This window comes from Emys orbicularis, chromosome 8 (genome assembly GCF_028017835.1).
Source record: "Emys orbicularis isolate rEmyOrb1 chromosome 8, rEmyOrb1.hap1, whole genome shotgun sequence".
Classification (NCBI taxonomy): domain Eukaryota; kingdom Metazoa; phylum Chordata; order Testudines; family Emydidae; genus Emys; species Emys orbicularis.
Window position 1 is genome coordinate 21436247 of NC_088690.1, and position 23100 is coordinate 21459346.

Genomic DNA, 23100 nt, shown 5'->3' on the forward strand with positions numbered 1-23100 from the left:
GGAAATAAGGGCAGCAGAAGGCCTTGAATGCATTGAAACTGGTATGATTCCTCTACTCAGAGTGGTAGGGAGGTTAAAGATGTGATGATCCCACACAGTACAAACCTGTGAACTCCAGCCTCCCTAAAACCTTGGGAAATGGCCACAGAATCTGTGACTACAGAGATCGATTAGACACTCTCCACCCCTTACTGGCAGGAACTAGAGGGTGTGGAGCAATCACACAGGAGCCTGTGATTTCAGATTCCAACTCACTTCCGCATCCCAGATAGCCACAAAAGCTTATTTACTCAGGCCTGATGCACGCCAGGAAGAGATTTAGGCCCATAGTGGAAACTGATTGCTTTGATACCATGTGATTTGCTTTTGAATTATATGTTAATTTAGTTTAGGTAACTCCTTCAGAAATTATCCATGCACCAGTTCATCTTTCACCTAGGATAACTTAATATTGTGAATACATTTTTCCTTAACTATGTATTACACAAAAAAGCAATTATGTAAGTAATTTTCCAAACTGTCTAGTGAGAAATTTAGGCATTTAAGCATGAAAGATAAGCACTTTGTTGAATAGCACATTTATAGACTTTAGACTTCTTTGTACAGTTGGTATACTTTCTGAATGTTCTCATCAGAAATGCTGGATAAATGGAGGCAAGGCAGATTAAACACACTTTAAAATTTTAATGGGCATAGTGCACTTTTATATCATCTATTCTGCTCAGTGGAGGATGCATATAGGGCCATATTTTTAGAGGTGAAAATCAGCATCGCCTCAATGAAATCAGTGGAACTATGCTGATTTACAGCGTCTGGGTATATGACCATTGTCTCTCATCAGTAATTAGTCAACACCAATGCAATGCCTCTGTTGCATCTTTTGTAGCTACAGTGTAACATACTTCTGACTGAGCAGCGAAGAAAAAACATCTACTCGTTTCTTCACCATTCACAGCCTAAATCAGTGTGCGAACTGTGATTAGTATTATGGGATCAATTTTCAGAAGTGTGGTTGAAATGCAAAATTTATATTAGTAGTTCAGTTGCTGATTCAAATCTGAGTTACCAGCACATCTAACCACTAGATTGAGGGCACAAATCAAGAAGATGGGTTCATATGATCAGATTTGCACTGATGATTCAATTCAGGTACAAAAACAGGGTCACAAATTTTGTGAAATCAAATTGTGACCACAAAAGAAAGTAGAGTCTCACCTTAGCTGAAAATACAATAGGAAGAATGAACAATGTTTGAAACCGATATATGTAAATGATTGCCCCCCATTTTCATGTCTTACATCTTAACTGTGATTATTAAATTCACAAAATACATGCACTGTAGAACTAAAAGATATATTATATAGATTTCAAATTGTTCTGGTCTAAATTTTCAAAAATGACTAGCAGTTTTGCATACCTTCATATTTTTGGTGCTGAACTTGAGACACCTTAAAGCAGTAGTCCCCAAACTTTTGCGCCCCTGTTACCCCTGTCTGTTATCCCCCGCCTCCCCATAGCCGAGGCTGGAAACGGGGCTGCGGCTGAAGGGGTGTGGGGCAAGGACATGGATAAGGGGACTGAGACTAGGGGTGCGTTTGGGGCAGGGAGCGGGGCCAGGCATGGGGCCGGGAACATTGCTGCAGGCGGGACCAGAGCACAGCTGGGGGCAGGAAGGGGCTGGATGGCACTCCCTCCCTGTCCCCCCCCCCATGGGGGCTGGCCTGGGCCCCACTGCGACCCCCCCCCCAAAGGTTTATGCCCCACAGTTTGGGAACCTTGCCTTAAAGGGACCTGAAAATATGCTCCCATTAAGGTGTCTTAAACTGGGCACCCAAAGTCACATTTTTGAAAATGTGTCCATTCAGTTTTGTTCTCATAAGTAAGACTAAGATTTAGTCATGGGAATTTTTAGTAAAAGTCATGGACAGGTCACGGGGAATAAACAAAAAATCATGGCCCATGACCTGTCCCTGACTTTTACTATAAGTACCCATTACTAAATCCCTGCTCCTGAGCCCCGCTGCTCTGAGGCCCCCAGGGACCACTCTCTGGATGGCTTCCAGGGCCGCCTCTGGGGCCACTGCTCCAGCTGCCCCCAGGACCGCTGCTGCTAGGGCAGTCCCTGGAGCCACCCCTGGGACCGATGCTTGGGCACTTCCCAGGGCTGCTTCTCGGGTGGTTGCCGAAGCCACCCCTGAAACCGCTGCTGTTGGGGCAGTCCCCAGGGCCAGCCACTCTGGCCACTGTTGGAGAGCTGTCTGGGGCCGCCTGAGCAGCAGCTGGTGTAGTTGGCCCCGGGGCTGCTCCAGCAGCAGTTGGTGTGGCTGGCCCTTGGGCCAGCTGCTCGGGCGCCCCTTGGCCTGCCGCACCGGCTACTGCAGCTGCGGAAGTCACAGAAGTTGTAGAAAGTCACGGAATGTGGATAGTATTTGTTATATAGACTACTTTATTAAAATCTATTTAAATTCAATTAAGAATATGAACATGAAGACTGTCATAGCTGTTGGAGTTACATATGTGGGTCACTGTTAGAGCTGATTGAAAATTTTTCATGAAAACTTTTTCCATAAAAAAAAATGCTAGTTCATTACAACTGAAATATATTTTGTGGAAACATGTAATTTGATGAAAAAAAGTTTCTCGGGTCCACGCTGGAATTTTAGGACCCAGCCACCCAGCCCAAGAAAATTCTGTTCCATGAAGAATTTCAAAAGATCTCCTTTTAGTGTTTTTACCTGGACCACACAAAGTCTTTCAGATGGTCTCTTAAATTTTTTATAGCCTTTGCTGAAAGAATTAAAGGGCAACCAGTTACAGCCCAATGCATGTCACATTGGATTTCAGACTGTATCCAGCTCTGCTATGATCTAGCAAAAGTTTCTCCTCCAAGGATAATAGTTCATTCCACTAGAGCTCAGTCCACTTTGTCAGCCTTCTGGATTAACATAGCTGTTATGACCACGCTGCTATTTTACAAATATCCATCTGGATGCATTTTTTCCAGATACTACACTATCACTCAAGCTTCCCGGGATGACACCTACTTTGGAAAATCAGTGCTACATTCTCTCCAAGTAATCTAAAGTCCCACCACCTGTAAGGAAACTGCTGATGAATCACTTCAAGTGATTGTGCACATATATATTCCACTGTAAGGAGAAAAAACAGTTACTTACCTGTACAGTAACTGTTCTTCGAGATTTTTTATGCACATAGTCATTCCGGATCCTTCCACCTTCCCTGCTACTTTGGGTATTAATTAGACGGTGGTGGGAAGGAACAAAGAGGGAGGCAGTGGCACCCATGCCTCTCTGTATCCTCAGCTCCATGCATGAGGATAGTTGGGGCACATAGTGGTACTGCTGGCAAAAGTCTCCAACTCAAATGCATTGGGTGCATATATACCTACAGTGGAATGTATATGTGTACAACACATCCAGGGCCGGCTCCAGGCACCAGGCAACCAAGCACATGCTTGGGGCGGCACCTGGTAAGGGGCGGCCAATCTTGGGGTGGCGGGGGGCAGCGCGGCGCTCCGGCGGCGCGGCGCTCGGCGGGGGGGGGGCGGGCTCTGGCGGCGCGACGCTCGGCGGGGGGGCGGCATGGGGCACAGTGCTCGGGGGGGGTTCCGGCGGCGCGGTGCGGCGCTCGGCGGGGGGGGCGGGCTCCGGCGGCGCGGTGCGGCGCTCGGCAGGGGGGCGGCGTGGGGCGTGGCGCTGGGGGGGGGTCCAGCGGCGCGGCGCTCAGCGGGGGGGGGGGGCTCGGGGGGCGGCGCTTCTTTTTGCTGCTTGGGGCAGCAAAAAAGTTAGAGCCGGCCCTGAACACATCTCAATGAACAGTAATTACTGTACAAGTAAAAGTAATCAATTTTGCCTCTCTGGTGAGGCAGAAACCCCCATTAATGAGCATATGAGTGCCTTTCTTATGGGATACCTCCAGTAAATTAACTGTGTGTAAGTCCTTTTCAAAAAAGGACCTTAAAGGTCAGAGATATGAGGCGTAAAATGTTTCTCTTTAACTACTTCATGTGCCTGCTTCAGACCTGGTCCATCTGACTCCCCTGGGATGTTAGCCTGTGATACTGAGAAGTGCCCCGCTGAGCCTGGCATCTGATAGCTTCAGGGCTCCATCTACTTAACCTTCAACTTCCAGGTGTACTGGTAGGATTGTCCCTGTTAGAGTGCTGAGAGAAAGGATTGTCGTTCAGCCTCGAAGAATAGAGAGAGCTCCTCAAAAGACTTCTGCAAGAAAGAGGTCTAAATCGCCTCTCCACTTCTAATCTAAGGAGACTCCATGGCCCAAAGTGTGTACTGGAGGAGTTTCAATGGTACCAACTATCAGGTACCATTCACTGAGGGTACATTCTCCATGATCACTACCAAGACTACAACTGCTGAGGTGCTACGGCACTCCATGTGTCTGCATCAGCTGCTACCTCTTCTCAGCAGCAATAACTGAGCACATCAGTACTAATTACTTCAGCTCCTGCTACTTCTATGCACTATACTTTAACCCCAAGGTTCACAGCCCTGTCTACCTTGATACCAATGAGGTCCATGGTATTGAAGGACCTCCAGGTCACTGAAGAATCTGAATCCCTGCTTTCAGTAGGGCTTCACATTCCATTAGTATATGTGCCCACTGTCACAACAGTACCAAACTTTTCTCAAGCAGTGTGTTGTGGGGTCACAATTTAGTACCTCTGTCTCTGCCGCCTCTCTTCTGGAAATGGACTTTTCTTATTCCTCTTCCTACTCCCAACAAAGTGGGGAGGGATCTCTCACCTATTCCTCTAACGCCCCTTCTGAGTTTTATGGGTCAGAGAGGAGTCTGGGGTCTCCTACAGATCTAAACAGCGGATGTATGGAGTTATGAGGGTAGTCGTGCCCTGGTATCCTTCCCTTTGTTCCCCTACTCTCTTTCCTTTATAATATTACTGGATGGCTGTACTGGAGCCTCTGAGGTTGTTATCATGAGCATACCTCGCATGCACCACCTCAGAGAGAGAGAGAGAGCAACATAGAGACTGAAAACAGTGCAGCCTCAAGCATCCTCTTTGTGATACTCGGCCTCCAGAGAGTCTCTGAGGAAGAACAACAACTCTGAGATGAGGACACAGAGGTAAATATTTCTACTCAAATTATTGCCTCATACCCAGGGAGAATGGAGGCCAATTTTGGATCTGAAAGTGCTCAGTACCTGTATTTGCCAGATAATGTTTAGAATGGTCACCTTAGCATCCATAATACCGTGACTAGATGCAGAAGATTGGTTTATGGCCCTCAAACTGTAGGATGCCTGTTTTCATATTGCCATATATTTGGTACACAAGAAATTTCTGAAATTTCTGGTCAATCAAAACAACTTTTAGTACAGCGTTCCACCCTTTGGCCTTTCTATAGCATTGACGTAATTTACCACAGTCATAGCAGTAGTAGCTAGTTAAGTAGCACACTTAAGGAGACCAGGAATAATGGTCTATTGATATCTGGATGACTGGCTCATCAGAGGCAAGTCTTGCCAGAAAGTTCAGAGTTCCATTTACAGCATTTTTTGGCTATTGATGTCCTTCGGCATAAAAGTCAACAGAGAAGTCTGTTTTTGACACCAACGCAATTCATAGAGTTTATAGGGGTCATTTTAGATCTAAGGGAAGTCTATGCTGGAGGTAGAGGTTTAACTTCCAGCTCAGGTAGACATACGTGGGCTAGCTCCAATTGAGCCTGTTCTGTTGCTCGCACTGCCACAGCTACACTTCTGTTTTTAACGTACTAGCCCAGTCAGATTCAGTGTGGGTATGTCTACCCGAGCTGGAAATTACACCTCCAGCTCCATTTGAGACATACCTTAAAACCAGCCAGAGGTTACCTACCACAGGACAGGTCCAAGATTATATCCATGCTCTTCTCCCATCTTCAGGGAAATCCTTGAATAAAAGTATGAACTTGTCTGAGCCTTCTAGGACACATGCCACCTGCACTTTTATCACATTGCACGCCAAACTACATCTATGCTGCATGCAGAGCTGGCTAAAATTAGTGTACATTCCAAGCAGGCACAATTTAGACATGCCTCTGATGGTTCTGCAACATTTTCTCTCTCGCCAAGTTGGTGGAAGAGACCCCAACAAGGTATGCATAGGAGTCCCTTCCCCCTACTCCTCCTAACCAAAATTATAGTGATGGACCCTTCAGTCCTGAATTAGGGACTCCCAAGAAGACACACTCACAAATGAATATTCTAGAGCTCAGAGCATCTCATAAAGCTTGCCTGGAGTTCTTCCTTCTAATACAATGACTGTCCATTCAGATCATGACAGATGGCACAACTGCCATGTTTTATATAAACAGGCAGGTATGGGCTCAATCATCTCCTTTGTGCTGAGAAGCAGTTGAGTTACTGAATTAATGTATTCAGCATCAGCTCTCTCTTGCAGCAGTTCACCTTCTGTATCTGCAGAACATGCTGGTGGACAGTTTGAGCAGACACTTTTCATCAGAGCACAAGTGGACAATTCACGATTCAGTTTATGTTCAAGGAAAGGAGTCATTCATCAACAGACTTTTTGTGACAAAGAGAAACAAGAAATGTTTGTTATCCTAGCAGTTCTGGTACTCAAACTGGTGAAATTGTTGAGACATCCTCTGAAACTACTTTTGCTATTCTCAGACCTGTTGTCCCAGAATGGAGGAGCCGTCCTGCATCTCAACTCATGCACCCTACATCTAACAGCATGATTTCTGGATGGAAGTTGTCAAACTGCCTGCAGTGGCTCAAGACCATGAGTACCAGCCTCACAGTAGACATTTACAAAGCAGGACACAAACCCCAAAATGGTTGTAAGTTCTATACTTAGATTTCACCAACCATTTATCAAGTGAGAATTCCTCAAACACCATAACAGCCTGAACATGGAAAGACAGACAGTCTCCTTGGGTACTCCAATTTATTTCACCATCCACATAAGCTTACCTGTGTGATAGATTGTGCTTTACTCCAAAGAGCAATATTCAGATTATTCCCAATCCCAAAAAACCAATCACTACACTGAGACAAACTAATTCATGCACACAGCAATGCATGGCCAAATTTTCAAATTCAGAATTGGGTCTAAGAAAGTTTAGAGGGATCTTTAGTTAACATAGAATTTAAACCTTCTCCTGAGGCCCCAGACGGCACATGCTATACAAATGTAGACTTCCTCCAGACCCATTTAAATTCCCTTTTATTTATCAAAATGTAATTAGACTCCCCCTCTATCTTATTTATTGCCCCAACTTTGGGTCCCCATGCTAGAGTATAAGGGAATGTACGTTGGTATATGTCATGCACTGAGAAGACAAAAAGAGACAACTGTAGTATGAGCTTCCAAACGAGGTTTTCCCGCTGGGTGTCCAAGCGCAGCATCTCTCCCTCACATTCTTCCATACAGGCTGTCCTGGAGTACCTGCTCCATTTGAGGAATCAGGGCCTGGCACACTCTTCCATTAGAGTATATCTAGCGGTCATCTCCGCTTTTCACTCGCCAATCCAAGGACAGATGGTGTTTTCCCATGGTATGATGGTCAGATTCTTGAGGGCTCGAGAAACTCTTCCTTCAGGTACGGCCTCCTGTTCTGCAGTGGGATCTTAACTTGGTCCTTTCTAGGCTCACTGGCCCGCCCTTTGAGCCTCTCGGTTCCTGATCCCTTTCCCACCTGTCATGGAAGGACGCATTCCTGGTGGCAGTGACATCAGCAAGACAGGTCTCTGAAATTAAAGCCTTGACCTCAGAACCTCCATACACGGTCTTCTACAAAGATAAGATTCAGTTGTGGCCCCACCCGGCCTTCCTCCCAAAGGTTGTTTCCACCTTCCATATGAACCAGAACATCTTCTTCCCAGTGTTCTGTCCCAAACTGCACAAGACCAGTGAGAAGAGGTGTCTTCATGCCCTGGACGTCCAGAGGCCTTGGCTTTCTACTTAGAATGTACCATGCCCTTCTCAACTCTTCATTGCTACAGCGGATAGGATGAAGGGTCACCCGGTGTCCTCACAGAGGATTTCCAGTTGGATCACCTAGTGCATAAGACCTGTTATGACCTGGTGGGGGTTCCGCCATTGCCAATTGTCAGAGCTCACTCGACGAGAGCGTGGGCGTCTTCGGTGGCCTTCCTGGCGCACATCCCTATCCAGGACATCTGAGAGCCACAACGTGGTCCTCTGTTCACACGTTTACCGCTCATTATGCCATCACTCAGCAGGCCAGAAACAACACTGGGTTCGGCAGAGCTGTGTTGCAATCTACACTTCCGTGAACTCCTACCCACCTCCAGGAGTACTGCTTTGGAGTCACCTAATATGGAATGGACATGAGCAAGCACTTGAAAAAGACAGTTACCTTTTCCGTAACTGGTGTTCTACGAGATGCGTTGCTCATGTCCATTCCACAACCCACCCTCCTTCCCCAATGTCGATGTTTCCGGCAAGAAGGAACTGAGGGTGAGGGGGAGCCGGTGGCGCCCCTTATACCGTGCCATGTGGGTGCCACTCCAGAGGGCGCCAGAGCCGGTCCCCTACAGATACTGCTGAGGGAAAAACTTCCAGCACCAGTGCATGTGGCGAGCACACACACCTAATATGGAATGGACATGAGCAACACATCTCAAAGAACACCAGTTACAGAAAAGGTAACTGTCTTTTACTAGCTATAACAGAATACTATACATTTTTTTATTTTACAGAAAGGCCTTATTTGACACAAGAAGTCATTTGGATATCTGGCATGAATATGTGTATCTACACGGGCTGCTGTCTGCATCTAAAACACATAAATTATTTCCAAATATCAAAGACTCTCAAGACTATTTAGACTCTCTAAAGACTAAATAAAAGTGATGGCGCACTGTAGACTCTCTGGACCAAATTCTGTTCTGATTCATAATGGTGCACAGGGCCGGCTCCAGGCATCAGCTTAACAAGCAGGTGCTTGGGGCGGCCAAGGGAGAGGGGCGGCACCTGCGGCAATTCGGGGGCGGCAGGTCCCTCACTCCCTCTAGGAGCGAAGGACCTGCCGCTGAACTGCCGCCGCCGATCGCGGCTTTTTTTTTTTTTTCCCCCCAATTGCCGCTTGGGGCGGCAGAAATGCTGGAGCCGGCCCTGATGGTGCAAGCTCATTGAAATCAATGGATTTGCAATGGTGTAATTGAGACCAGATTATGGTCCTTTTACACTTACACTATATTAGACTCCCTTAATCCTACCCACACCTACCTACTAATATGTGAATTAGTGTAAGGGAATGTAAGTTTATGTAATGTGCACATGAGGAGCCAGAAAAAAATGTGTATGTGTGTGTAAATTAAAATACAACACATTCTTACTCATTCCTGTTAGTTGCTTTTCTTACTACACTTCTCTCTTTTTGTCTCCTCAGTGCATGACATATACCAGTGTACATTCCCTTATACTCAAGCATGGGGACCCAAAGTTGGGGCAATAAATAAGATAGAGGGGGCATCTAATTGCATTTTGATAAATAAAAGGGAATTTAAATGGGTCTGGAGGAAGTCCCATTTGATAATCATTTGCTGTCAGGGGCGTCAAGAGAAGGTTTAAATTCTATGTTAACTAGAGATCCCTCTAAACTTTCTTAGACCCAATTCTGAATTTAAAAATTTGGCCATGCATCGCTGTGTGCATGAATTAGTTTGTCTCAGTATAGTGAGCGAGTTTACATATTTAGGCATAACAATGCAAGTCAAAGTAGGTTTTCAACCTTAATATTATTTCAGTGTGTCTGAATACACAAAATAAATGTTAGTTCTTTAAAGAGGAGCCAAATTCTGAATGAAAAATTCAGGTATTCTCTCTGTTTGAGAATCTTTATATTAATTCTTGTAGAACTTAAGTTTATCATGTTAATTTATGAGAAATATGTCAGAGACAAGTAGTAATTAATTAATCTGTGATCCACTTTACTGATAACATAGTAGTGAAAACTAAATTTCAGCTAGTTTAGGCATCTTTTCCTTTCTTTTGGTACTAATTATAGGATTTAAAATGTATAACACTTTTCCGTCCATAGAGCCATTTTACACACCAGGAATTGGAGATTATCTCACCGGGGTAATATATATTCATATTTAGCAATGGAATTTCATTCATTCTAATAGACGAGGAAACCGGCATTTTTAATATCAGGAGGTAGCCGTGTTAGTCTGTATCCACAAAAACAACAAGGAGTCCGGTGGCACCTTAAAGACTAACAGATTTATTTGGGCATAAGCTTTCATGGGTAAAAAACCTCACTTCTTCAGATGCAACATCTTCAGGCATTTTTAATATAACTATTTAAAATGAATTATCAGAAGTAAATATAATCCTTCTTTTTGAACTAATATATGGTCTTTACTAAATAGCTTATATCCTTGTCTTTGGTGATAATGTGATGCAAAAACTTCGTTTCTTCCCATGCTTGTTGGACATCTGTCTGACCAACTAATCAGTCATAGAGCCCCCCTCCTGGACTTGGAGAGAGGGGGCTCTGTGACTGATTAGTTGGACAAACAGATGAAGCCTTAGGCTAATGCAGGGGTGAACAAACCTTTTGGCCCGAGGACCACATCTGGGTATGGAAATTGTATGTGGGTCATGAATGCTCATGAAATTGGAGTTGGGGTGAGGGCTCTGGGGTGGGGCCAGAAATGAGGAGTTCAGGGTGTGGGAGGGAGCTCCGGGCTGGGGCAGGGGTTTGGGGTACAGGAGAGGAATCAGGGCTGGGGCAGGGGGTTGGGGCATGGGAAGGGGTCAGGGGTGCAGGCTCTGGGTGGCGCTTACCTCAAGCAGCTCCTGGAAGCAGCGGCATGTCCCCTCTCCGGCTCCTATGCCGAGGTGCGGCCAGGTGGCTCTGCGCGCTCCCCTGTCCTTAAGCACCACCCCTGCAGCTCCCATTCACCGCAGTTCCTGGCCAATGGGAGCTGCAGGGGTGGCGCTTGGGGCGAGGGCAGCACCCAGCGGCCCCTAAATGGAGGGGGGACATGCTGCTGCTTCCAGGAGCCTCGGCAGATGTGCAGGGAGCGGCCTCCGACCCCGCTCCCCAGCAGGAGCTCGAGGACCGATTTAAACTGGCTGGAGGGCCAGATGTGGCCCACGGGCTGTAATTTGCCCACCCATGGTCTAATGGCTCCTGTGGACACAACGGGAGAGCTTATAAATTCTGCACCAGAAAGAAAGGCTCCCTTTTCCCTCTTGGGATTAGAGTAGTACGAGGTTTGGGGGCCTTGTTGTGGGCATCATGACAGTTGCCTTTTGGGGGCTGGGAAGAAATATTTTTCCTCACTGCCAGTTTAGCCAGGGTGGTGTGGGTTTTTTCACCTTCCTTGCAACAATCCCAAGACCTAAAGGGTAGGTTAGGCTGTAAAATTCATTTTGTTGCAACTTGGCAGGTGCTTAGTGCAGGAAGTCATTCAGTAGGAGGTCCAGTTCCCTGATAAACTGGAAATGGATTAGTAGAAAGCACCTCCTAAAGAATTAATGGGGTTAGGGCCTCTAATCTCTGGAGACAATCCCCTCTTTCCGACCTACCCCCAATTAACCCTTCTACAAGTGGAGGGTGATGGGGATCAGCAATGGTGCTGGGAACAGGTTGACAAGATGGAGGGCTGATGGCAGCTTCTCCACCAGGTGGTACAAATTACAAAGGAAGGATGACTTGCACTGGCTGAATTATTGAGATATGTTACTCAATAAAGGCTAGTTAAACCACAATCCTGATGTCTTGTCTGTCTTCCTGTGGGGCCTGGGACAAAAACTTTCAGGCCTTTATTATGCTTCATAAAGAAACAAACAAACAAAAAAGAAAAGGAAAACAAAAAAGGGGGCAGGGAGAGAAAATTTACCCATTCCCATCCTTCTTTTGCAGGTCACTTTTAGCAGACCAAGCTAACTGATATTACATGAAAACATCTGTTCACGTATATAACTACATTTTGCAATTTAGAACTTTTGTTTTATTGTTACATTTCATTTTGTCTTATGGGAAAAATCATAATGACTGTATTATAGTGTCTCTTCAAAAAGGTGTTTCAGATTACTGAAGAATATATTCTAATAGAAAATTAAAATGCCAAATGGTATGTTGTATCTATAAACAAATCCCCTTAATGCCAGTACTTTCCAAGAAATACTGTGTTATAAGGGCATTATTTTGGTTGTCTGCTCTTTATTGATATTGTATAATGCCAGGTAAGTTCGAATAATAACTTCTTATTGTGCAAGGGGGAAAGTATTCATTCAGCAATTCATATGTTAACAAGAAGGCAAAGACACTTGTTCTTTAATATCTCAAAGGCACTTTATCAGTTTGTTCAGGCTCAAAATGTAGCTCTCGCTTTTAAATGCAATAATTCAATGAGAATATCCTTTATAAAAATATCTTTCTTTAAAACCAAACAAAGAAAATAAAAATGAAAAATGCTACCAATTTCAGTATGATCCAGCTGAAATACATTGTATAAAAATTTGACAGTGTCCCTTTAAAAGAGGCTACTGTACATGAGACATTCATATTGTTCCAATATTGTTGTTTACAGACTGAAGAATTTACCATTCACTTTTACTAAGCTTAAAGAACTTGCAGCTTTGTGGCTATCTGACAACCAGGTAATAACTTTTAATCTATGTCTTTTCATTAGTAGTAAAGAGCAAGATATCTTGGTAAGGGCCATAGAAAAAACCTATGTTTTAACAGACTGTTGTTAGATTTATGAAGCTTTTAGTCCCAGCAGTTTCCATGTCCTCTGTATTAGCTACAATTCTAGATATAGGTTCTGCTGAATGTTGTGGTATTAATTGGGAAAGCTCACCTTTGAGGGATTTACTGCTTTCATCAGATGGGATTGTATGTCCTGACCAAATTTAATAAGTTAAGGCCAGAGGACTCTAGTGAATGGGATCACTCGTGGCCTGTGTTGGGACACAAGGACCCAAGGATTTTATACTGGGCATATTCTCTGTCTTTTGTATCCCTTAATCCTTCTGTGCCTCCATTCTTGTCTTCTGGCTCCCCATTCCCTATCTATTCCTGTTTTTGTTTACTCCTTCTCCCCGCCTTTTTACCTCTTCATGTGGAAGAGAGATTTTTCCATTAACTTTTACACATGAGGCTCTCATTTGGTGTTTTGCTATCTTTCTATGCTTTTAAATTATCAATGACAACTCTTTAATTCTTGCTAATAGAAAGTAAACATAGTAATTAGAGCTAGGGCCAGGTCTACACTACCGCGGTAGTTCGACAGCTGGCAATCGAACTTCCGGGTTCGATTTATCGCGTCTGGTCTGGACGCGATATATCGATCCCGGAAGCGCTCGCCGTCAACTGCGGTACTCCAGCTCGGCGAGAGGAGTACCGCGGAGTCGACGGGGAGCCTGCCTGCCACGTGTGGACCGCGTCTGAACCGCGGTAAGTTCGAACTAACGTATGTCGACTTCAGCTACGTTATTCACGTAGCTGAAGTTGCGTACCTTAGTTCGAATTTGGGGGTTAGTGTAGACCAGGCCTAGGATAAGTGTCTTAAGTCCCATTGTCAAAATTGACTTAGGTATTTAGTAGCCTAACTCCCACTGATTTTCATCTTCTTAGTGCTGAGGGACTTTAGGCACTTCTGAACATTTTAATCCTCGTCTAAAATGGGGAGGGTGGGTGTCACAAAAATTCATGAAGAGGTTTTTTTCCTTGGTTTTCTTCTAAATAAAGGTTTCATTAGAAAAGTTTCCAACCAGAGCCAATAATATTTTAAGTGTTCTAGGCTTAATCCTCAGATGGTGGATATCAGCATAGCTCTGTTGAAGTCAACGGAATTATGCAGATTTATATCATCTGAAATTCTGGTCCTTTGTGCATTTTCCATTTTTTTTTCTTTTTAAAAAAGCCCCAAAATTACAACTTCTCAATTTTTTTACTTTTGCCACAGCTAAGCCATGACAAGCAACCCACCTTACGCCCAGATCCTACAAATATTTATGCACTATTCATGCATTTAAAGTTAAGAACATTCATAAGTTTTTGCGGGATCAGAGTCTTCTTATTCGTCTGTAGCATGAAAATCTGTAACTAACATGAGACTACTGATCCCAGAGTTTCAGAAATAATATGTTGGTCAAGTCCTAAGTGCCAAATCTTGTAGTCTTCACTTGGTCCCTATATTCCTGCACTCTTTGAATAACCTAAACTTCCACTAAAGTCAATGTGAGTTTGGGGCATGTAAAGAATGCACAAAGAGGGTCCTCAGTCCTTCTTTAGAGAAAACTTTCATCAACTTCGGTTGGAGTTTCTTGAGTGCTCCTAGATTTGGTCCAATGTTAAAATGTTAACAGTCATCTTTATATGTTAATACTGTCTGTATTTTTAGGGATTTATTGTTAAACTAATTATGCAGCCAGCATTAGTGCTCAGAAATGTAACAATCAACCAATTTACAATTTGTAGATTAAGACCTATCAACCACTACGAATGTTCGTAGAAAAAGGAATTCACAGTTTTAGGCATTTAGGCACTGTTACTCTAAAGGGAAAAGAAATTAATTTTCACAAAAAGTAAATATTCAACGTAGCTAAAAGTGATACTTCCATTATTGCAATAACTTCAATAACCTCTTCTTTTTTTCTCTAGAATTGTACACTTATTGCAGATAACTGTTGCCTCTTGAATTCAGGTCTGATCAGCATAATTTTGCATGGTCCAAACTTCCTATCACTGTAAACTAATCCATTCTATTTGTGTGCAAAAGCCACTGAGACCCTGATCCTGCAACTGCCTCTCAAGGTATGTCTACACTGCAGTGTAAGCCCATGCTTGAGCCGGGCTGAAGCCTAACCCCCCTTGTGTCGACACTGCAATTGAGCTAACACAGGGCTCAGACCTAGGGTCTCGGGATCCTGCAGGACTGGATGGTCTGAGTTCAAGTTAAGCCAGAACCCAGGGTCTGAGCTCTATTGCTTAATTGCAGTGTAGACACAGCCCCGCTTGACTCAGATTCCAAGAGTCAGCTGGAAGTATCCCACAATTCCATGGGATAATTTCCTTAGTCCTCTCTATCCCAGCGATCTACAATCCACTCTATTGAAAATGGAAGCCACCCCCACTTTGCCAACGGCAACAGCTCAGGTCAGCATTAACCCATTCTCTTTTGATCACCAATCTGCAAGCACACTATCAGAGAGCCTCCGGGGTTTGCAATGGAGAGTGAATCAGTCAAGCCTTTTGCAAAGCAAGCTGCTTCAAACTTTCTGCAACACACAGGGCAGGTAGTAAAATTTTCTCACAGTGCACCTTGGCCCTAGGGCTAGAGCAGTCACACTGGGAGGGAGGGGGTACTAGGGACTCTAGGATGTGGTTACTTGGAGCCGGGTCTGTGCACTGTAGTGTGGATGCCAGAGTCCTAGGTTCGAGCATGGGTTAGAAAAGTCTCATTGTAGGGTTAAAATACAATGTAGACACTCAAGCCCAGGGTTCCCTAATGTGGATCAGCTGACTCAAGTCCCACTAACCCTGGGTTTACATTGCAGTGTAGACATTCCCTATGTGGAAGGACTCCTGTACCTGTATTGAATACTGTTGACTTCAGTGAGGTTTAGCACAGACACAGAGGTCTGTTTGTGCTGAGTCAGTTGCAAGACTGGGGCCTAAGATGTTCCTCTCCCAACAAACATAGAGTATATATATTGCTGACTCATGTTTAATAAGTAATAGTTCAGCATTACTTTGCTCACCATAAGAACAAATTTAATCAAATAAGGAGATTTATTGTTAATACCAAGTAATTTTACTCATTCTTAATGTTATTTTTACTTATATAGCTAATTTTCAGAATTTTAAATGACATCTATATATACCTGAATGTAAAAAGCAAGCAAGCAAGCAAACAAACTGACGAGAGGAGGGTGGAAAACAATGTGTGGACTTCAACGCAGTAAACTAGAGCCTTCTCTCTCTTCCCCTTCCTATTCCTACCTGTCAAAAACTGATCAGTAGAATGTGACTTCTTACAAACATAGAAATATCACCCCAAAATAATAAGAAAAGTTAATGTGGACAATTGAGTGCCTGCTTAAGAGCCCATCTAGCTTGCACACCAACTGAGAGCCTATATTCTTTTTAAGGACACATTATTTTCTTCAACTTATTGGACTTTTCTACAAGAGATCATAGATTAATTTACATTAATTTAATTAAAATATACCAGTATCATCAGAATACTCATTGGGCCTTCGAACACAATCTCTAGTCACTTGCACCAGTTTTATACCAGTGTAACTCTGCTGCCTTCAGTGGAGTTACTCCTGATTTTCCCAAGCGTGACTAAGATTAGAATCAGACACTCGGTGCTTAAACTGTTCCCCTTCCCACCCTCCTCTGCTTCTCATTTCACTCAGTCACTACAGTGTGTCAGACTCTGTTTTCCTTACACTGGAAATATTCCTACTGAAGTCAGTAGGAATGTTATACATGTAATAAGAGTGAGGGATCGAAGAAAAAAATTCCACATCAGAATAATATGTTTTTTCAGTCAGCAGCTGTAAGAACAGTTTCATTTAGACCAAGGACACTATTCTTACTTTCTTTTTATATTTTCTATTTATCAGGTCATAAAATCTGATTTTCTTGGAATTCTTATAAAGAATCTTTCATTTTTTCTTTATAGTCCAAAGCCCTTATCCCTCTGCAAACTGAGGCCCATCCAGAAACAAAGCAAAGAGTACTGACTAACTACATGTTTCCTCAGCAACCCCGCGGTGATGAAGGTAAAATACTGTCAGCAATGTATTACAAAGGCAAAAACGTGTTTATAATGCTTATTTAAATCCTGGTGAGAAAATGGGGAGTTTATTTTTAAATATTGAAACCATGGTTCCATGGATGAGAATGGCTACAGTTGTTTATATAACAAACAGTGTATACAAGGCAGTATGTGTTTAGTCATACTGAAAGGGTTCTAAACAGGCTCTTTTTGTATGTTAAATCTAAGGTTTCCCAAGTCCTTAATTTTGGATTGAGATTTGTTCTCCCTTTTCTTTTTGGGGGGGGGTGCAGGGGGGAGGAGGATCAGAATTGTGCCTTCTGACACACTGTATAAACCCCCTGAATTCACTTCATTAGGGTTGCCTGGGGCCAATGAAAGGCAGAATTTGGTCTGATATTTACATTAGGCAGGAGGATGGCCTGTGCTCTTTCATAGATCTGGTAGCAGGAGGCACTCATCCACCACTTTCCCATCCTCCCTATTCTGACCTAAATTATGTTAAAATGGGATACATTTTAGTCTTCTGCAAAAGCAATCCTGTGACCTCACTAGGAGTCTTGAAATCCTATAATTGACAATATTTAGTTCAAACACAGCCAGTTTGCACCACCCCTTTCAACTTCACCTTATTACATTAAAAATTATGTAGCTTGTTTATAGGTTGTGACAAATTTTTGTCACTTTTCACACCCTTTGGATGATTTAAGTGTAAAACCGAAGGGGGTGCAGGCCTCAGCACAACATAAGTTTTTGTCGTTTAGAGTTTAAACATTTCATTTGTTTTGCTTGGTGCACTAATTACACGTTCTTCTTACAAAGCAGTCGTACTAAGCTATTACCTGAATTTTAACTGTAGATTTCCAGTCAGACAGCGATAGCTTTAACCCTACTTTATGGGAGGAGCAGCGACAGCAGCGGATGACTGTAGCCTTTGAATTTGAAGAAAAAAAGGAAGAGGAGGAAAATGCAGGAAAAGTTAAGGTAACTAGTTAGCTTTCACTTTTTCTTGCTTTATATATTGTGGACAAAAGATCCAATACACAAATGCCATGTTAACATGTTTTTATCTTTTAAACTTGCAGAGTGTTTGAGACCAAATATAATCATTAATGAAAAATGAGGGGTGTGTTTTCCCTGAAGTATGCACTAATAGTTTCCATTCATGCCCTTGTTACCTGACTTCAAATTTTGAGTTTCTTCTTTGAGTGTTTGCTCATGTCCATTCCATGCTAGTTGTGTGCATGCCATGTGCACTGTTGCTGGAGACTTTTCCCTTAGTGGTACCCATAGGGCCATCTCTAGTGCCCTCTGGAGTCATGTGACAATATAAGGGGTACCGCCAGCCGCACACCCCAGTTCCTTCTTCCCACTCATGACAGTTACTGGAATGATCCTTCTTGCTGTGGCAAGGTCTCCTTCCAGTTGTTTGGACTTTCTCAGTTTATTCTTAAGTTACTGTAGTTAGTGTATATAGTTCTTAGAGTTAGTATATATAGTTGTGTAAATAGTTCTCCCTGTCATCAAGGGACTTTTCACCCCAGGTGCTGGGCATGCTCCAAGCTTCAAGACATGTGCCCCTTTTGACAAGCCAATGCCAGTGAGTGACCCACACTATAAGTATCTAAAGTGTCTGGGGGAATCTTACAATAAAGATAAGTGCCTGAGCTGCAGGGACTTCAGACCTCGCACTAGAAAAGACAGGGACATTCGACTGAAGGCCATTCTCCTGGAGGTGGCCCTCAGACAAGTCTCGGAACCAAGCCATTCCGAATTGGCACCAAGCACTTCGACATCCATGCAGAGTGCTCCACCAGCACTGTGCTCTTCCTGGCGCTGTTCTCCATCTCCGGTGCTGAGGAAGAAGCATATCAGTAGAGTCTGGGCCACATTCCAGGTGCTGGGCCTGCTGATAAATGAGCAAAAGTCAACTCTGGTCCTGGTTCAGAGGATAGAGTTCATCGGGGCAGTGCTTGATTCATTCCAAGTCAGAGCCTTCCTGCTGATACAGTATGCACTTCAGCCCCCTCTAGATGTGGCTGGTATCAGTCTACTCCCTAAGCAGGCAGCACTTAGATTCAGTGCTCACAGTCCCGTTTCCAGTCCTAACTTCCATGACCTGGTGGAAAGACCAAGGATCGGTAATGAAGAGGGTACCCTTTACTGCCCCTCAACTCTCAGTCACTTTAGTCTCAGACACGTCAGACATAGGGTGGGGAGCCCACCTCTGCAACCTCAGGACTCAGGCCTCTAGTCCCAAGAAGAACTCTCCCTACATAAAAATGTCAAGGATCTCAGGGCGGTACGCTTAGCTTGCCAAGTGTTACTTCCCCACATTTCAGACCAAATGGTACAAGTCTTGACAGACAACACCGCATCCATGTTTTACATCAACAAGCAGGGAGCGGCTTGATCTTCAGCTTTGTGCTGTCTTCTGGATGTGGGACTTCTGCGTGAAACATGCCATTCACCTTGAGGCGATGCATCTCCCAGGAGCCTGAAACGTACTGGCAGATCACCTCAGCAGACTCTTTTCCTCTCACCACAAGTGGTCTCTTCACCCGGAGGTTGTCAGTGTCATCTTCCAGATGTGAGGACCTTCCCAGGTTGACCTCTTCATCACCAAGAAGAACAGGAAATGCCATTAGTTCTGTTTGCTGCACGGGCACAGCTCAGGCTCCCTCTCTGATGCCTTCCTGCCCTAGTGAGCAGATCATCTGCTGTACACCTTTCCTCCAATCGCCTTGGTTCACAAGGTTCTCCTAAAAATCAAATTGGGCAAGGTGAGGGTTATCCTGATAGCACTGGTGTGGCCACACCACCATTGGTTCAGCATACTTCTGGACCTCTCAGTGGCAGCCCCACTCGTGCTCCCACTCCGTCCAGACTTGACTTCAGAAGACCACGGCAGGTTGCTTCACCCAAACCTCGCCTCCCTGTTCCTGATGGAATGGATGCTGCATGGCTGAACTCCAAGGAACTGGCCTGCTCGGATCAGGTTTGACAGGTCTTGCTAAGCAATAGAAAGCTTCCACCAGGGCTACCTACTTTGCCCAGTGGAAATGTTTCTGAGCATTTAGCACACAGGATTAGATGCTGTTTTGGAGCACTTAGCCATAGCCCTGAGTAGGTGACTCATGAGGCAGAATCTTCCCCCACTCTCCCACTCCCGCTACATAGTTCCCCCTTCACTACCTTATAGCCTTTAATTAATACTTACATTTTATGTGATCCCTAATTTCCTTTATCAAATGATATCTCAAAATACAAATAGCCGTGTTGTCCCTGGCCCTAGCCATAAGAGTTCAAGGAATGGAGAGTGCAAAGAGCATCCTCCCAGTTTGTGCACTCTATATAGAGAGCAGGGGCCTGAGTATGAGTTTTAAATGAGTGTAACTCCAGCACTGTCATAGGACTCGTTTTTTATTTTCATGGGTGTGAGAGCATCATCAGTTCCATCTGTTTTCAGGTGGGGACAAAAATGTCTACTTCCAACATAGTGTTAGTGAATTATTACAGACTAAATACTTCACCATTGTAAGTCTTTGACCACTACTGTAAGAGACCCAAATTGGAAAATGACATCTGAGATAGTCTTATGAGTAACAATAAAATCACAGCTTTTTAAATTCTAAAAAATGAAACTCAAAAACTTAATAAAATTATAGCTACTATTTGTATTTTACGTTTGGCGCTTCAATTTTCTTTTGACTTTTTTTTCTTTTCTTTTATTATGAGTTCTCTTCCACTTGATTGTGACCAGATTAAATACACTCTAGTCCACTATTTATTTGGTGTTAAATAGAAAATAAATTGACTTAAAAAATCATGCGCTCATAATTAATAGGTTACACTGAAATCTTACAGTAGATTGATCAGTTTTCTGGTTCAGTACATAAATACAAAACCCAGTGAATAGTGGATTAAAATGCCAGTTTTACCCATTAGTATATTATCAGTTCAAAAAACCAAAAACTGCACTATTGACCTATACTAATAATTTAGAAATGAGCTGGAACAGAATACCATTCTTGTATTAACATAGTATGACTGCTTCATAATGTGAAGAATTTGTAGTCCTATTAGCTTTGTATAGTAAAATATTACTTCTAATTCTAAAAATACAGTGTGACATAAATATAATTTGGTTACAATTGTTAAAAGAAATACAATAGTATAGAAAATTACCAATAAAATAAGAGTTGCCATTACAATACAAAGGACCTTCTTTGTCTTTATTTATGTTTGTAATGTTTCCTAAAGAATTTTCAGAACTATATTTTAACATTATGTATGATGCAAATAATTATGATAACATGATTATACAGAAAATGTTCACAGCATTATTACTACTGTTACTTGGATGGTGTTCATGTTTCTTATGCACTTATTTAAATTAGAACAAAGCATTTGGAAATAGTTACATACTTTTATATATACAAAAACTATTATGTTAATCTTACGGTACTAGGAATTTTCAAATGTTAATAATAGAGATGATAGCAATCAAAATCTTGACTTCCAGCTCTAAGAGGTGGGGAAATCTAAATTGCATCATATGCTATTTGCCAGTATTCAGTTATGGAAAGCATTGTCATTTTCAGGTTATAGCATTCATAGACTTAGAGAAGTGTAAGACTGGAAGGGACCTCAATAGGTCAGTCCAGTCTCCTGCACTTGAGGCAGGAATAAGTAATGACTAGACTATTCCTGATAGGTGTTTGTCTAACGTGTTCTTAAATACCTCCAATGATGGAGATTCCATAACCTCCCTCGGCAATTTGTTACAGTGCTTAGGTACCCTGACAGTTAAGAAGTTTTCCAAATCTCCAACCTAAATTTCCCTTGCTGCAATTTGAGCCCATTGCTTCTTGTCCTATCCTCAGAGGTTAACGAGAACAATTTTTCACCTTCCTCCTTGTAACAACCTTTTATGTACTTGAAAACTATTATCGTGTTCCCCCTCAATCTTCTCTTCTCCAGACTAAACAAACCCATTTTTTTCAATCTTCCCTCCTAGGTCAGGTTTTCTAGACATTTAATTATTTTCATTGCTCCCCTGTTTCCCGGGGTTTTCCGAATCCAAAGTTCTTGGTAACTTTACTCTTGGCGAGGCAGTGGCAGGAAATAAATCAGTGGGGACACAGCCACAAATCCATGTTGACTGTTACTTATTATCTTCTAGGTGTCTGAAAATTGATTGCTCTATTATTTGCTCCATTATCTTTCCGGGTACTGAAGTTCAGCTAATTGATCTGTAATTCCCTGGGTTATTCTGATTCCCCTTTTTATAGATTGGCACTATATTTGCCCTATTTCAATCCTCTGGAATGTCTCCTGTCTTCCATGAATTTTTGAAAATAATTGCTAATGGGTCAGATATCGCCTCAGTCAGCTCCTTGACTTGAAGACATCTAATTTATCTAAGTAATTTTTAACCTGGTCTTTCCCTATTTTAACCTGAGATCCTGCCTCATTTTCACTGGCATTCACTATGTTAGATGTTTGATCGCGACTAACCTTTTTGGTGAAGACTGAAACAAAAAAATCATTTAGTACTATCATTTCCACATGTTCTGTTATTGTCTTTCCCCCCTCATTGAGAAATGGGCCTTGATCTTCCTCTTGCTTCTGATGTATTTATAGAATGTCATCTTGTTATTTTTTATGTCTCTAGCTCATTTAATCTCATTTTATGCCTTGGCCTTTCTAATTTTGTCCCTACATGCTTGTATTGGCTTTTATTTTATATTCATCCTTCATAATTTGACCTAGTTTCCACTTTTTGTAGTTTTAGATCATCAAAGATATCCTAATTAACCCAGGGTGGTCTCTTGCCATACTTCCTGTCTTCCCTATGCAGTAGGATAGTTTGCTTCTGTGCCCATAATAATGTCTCTTTGAAAAACTGCCAACTCCCTCAAACTCTTTTTTCCCTTAGACTTGCTTCCCATGGGATCTTACCTACCAACTCCCTGATTATGCTAAAGTCTGCCTTCTTGAAATCCATTCTTTATTCTGCTTCATTTTCTCTCCTACTATTCATTAGAATCATGAACTCTATCATTTCATGATTACTTTCACCCATGCTGCCTTCCAGTTTCAAATTCTCAACCAGTTCCTCCCTATTTGTCAAATCAAATCAAGAACAACCTCTCCTCTAGTGCTTTTTCCATCTTTTGAAATAAAAAACTGTTTCCAGTGTATTTAAATATATTTCATCATATCATATTTATACTTATATAAATTACAAGCACAGCTTGAATATCTATTTCAGTGCAATATGAATGTGTTTCAATAGTGATGTTTCACTTGAATAAA

The 23100-nt window shown here is 42.8% G+C and overlaps 1 protein-coding gene across 2 annotated transcripts in view; it reads left to right on the forward strand.

Annotated features, from left to right (window-relative positions):
* The window catches only part of LRRC7 (leucine rich repeat containing 7), a 210836-nt gene that overhangs the window by 122196 nt on the left and 65540 nt on the right, over nucleotides 1-23100 (forward strand). For both annotated transcript variants that reach the window (XM_065409206.1, XM_065409208.1), the window contains exons 12-14: nucleotides 12574-12643; nucleotides 16684-16783; nucleotides 17639-17763. In XM_065409206.1, coding sequence (XP_065265278.1) covers nucleotides 12574-12643; nucleotides 16684-16783; nucleotides 17639-17763 — 295 coding nt within the window. The remainder of the gene's footprint in view (nucleotides 1-12573; nucleotides 12644-16683; nucleotides 16784-17638; nucleotides 17764-23100) is intronic.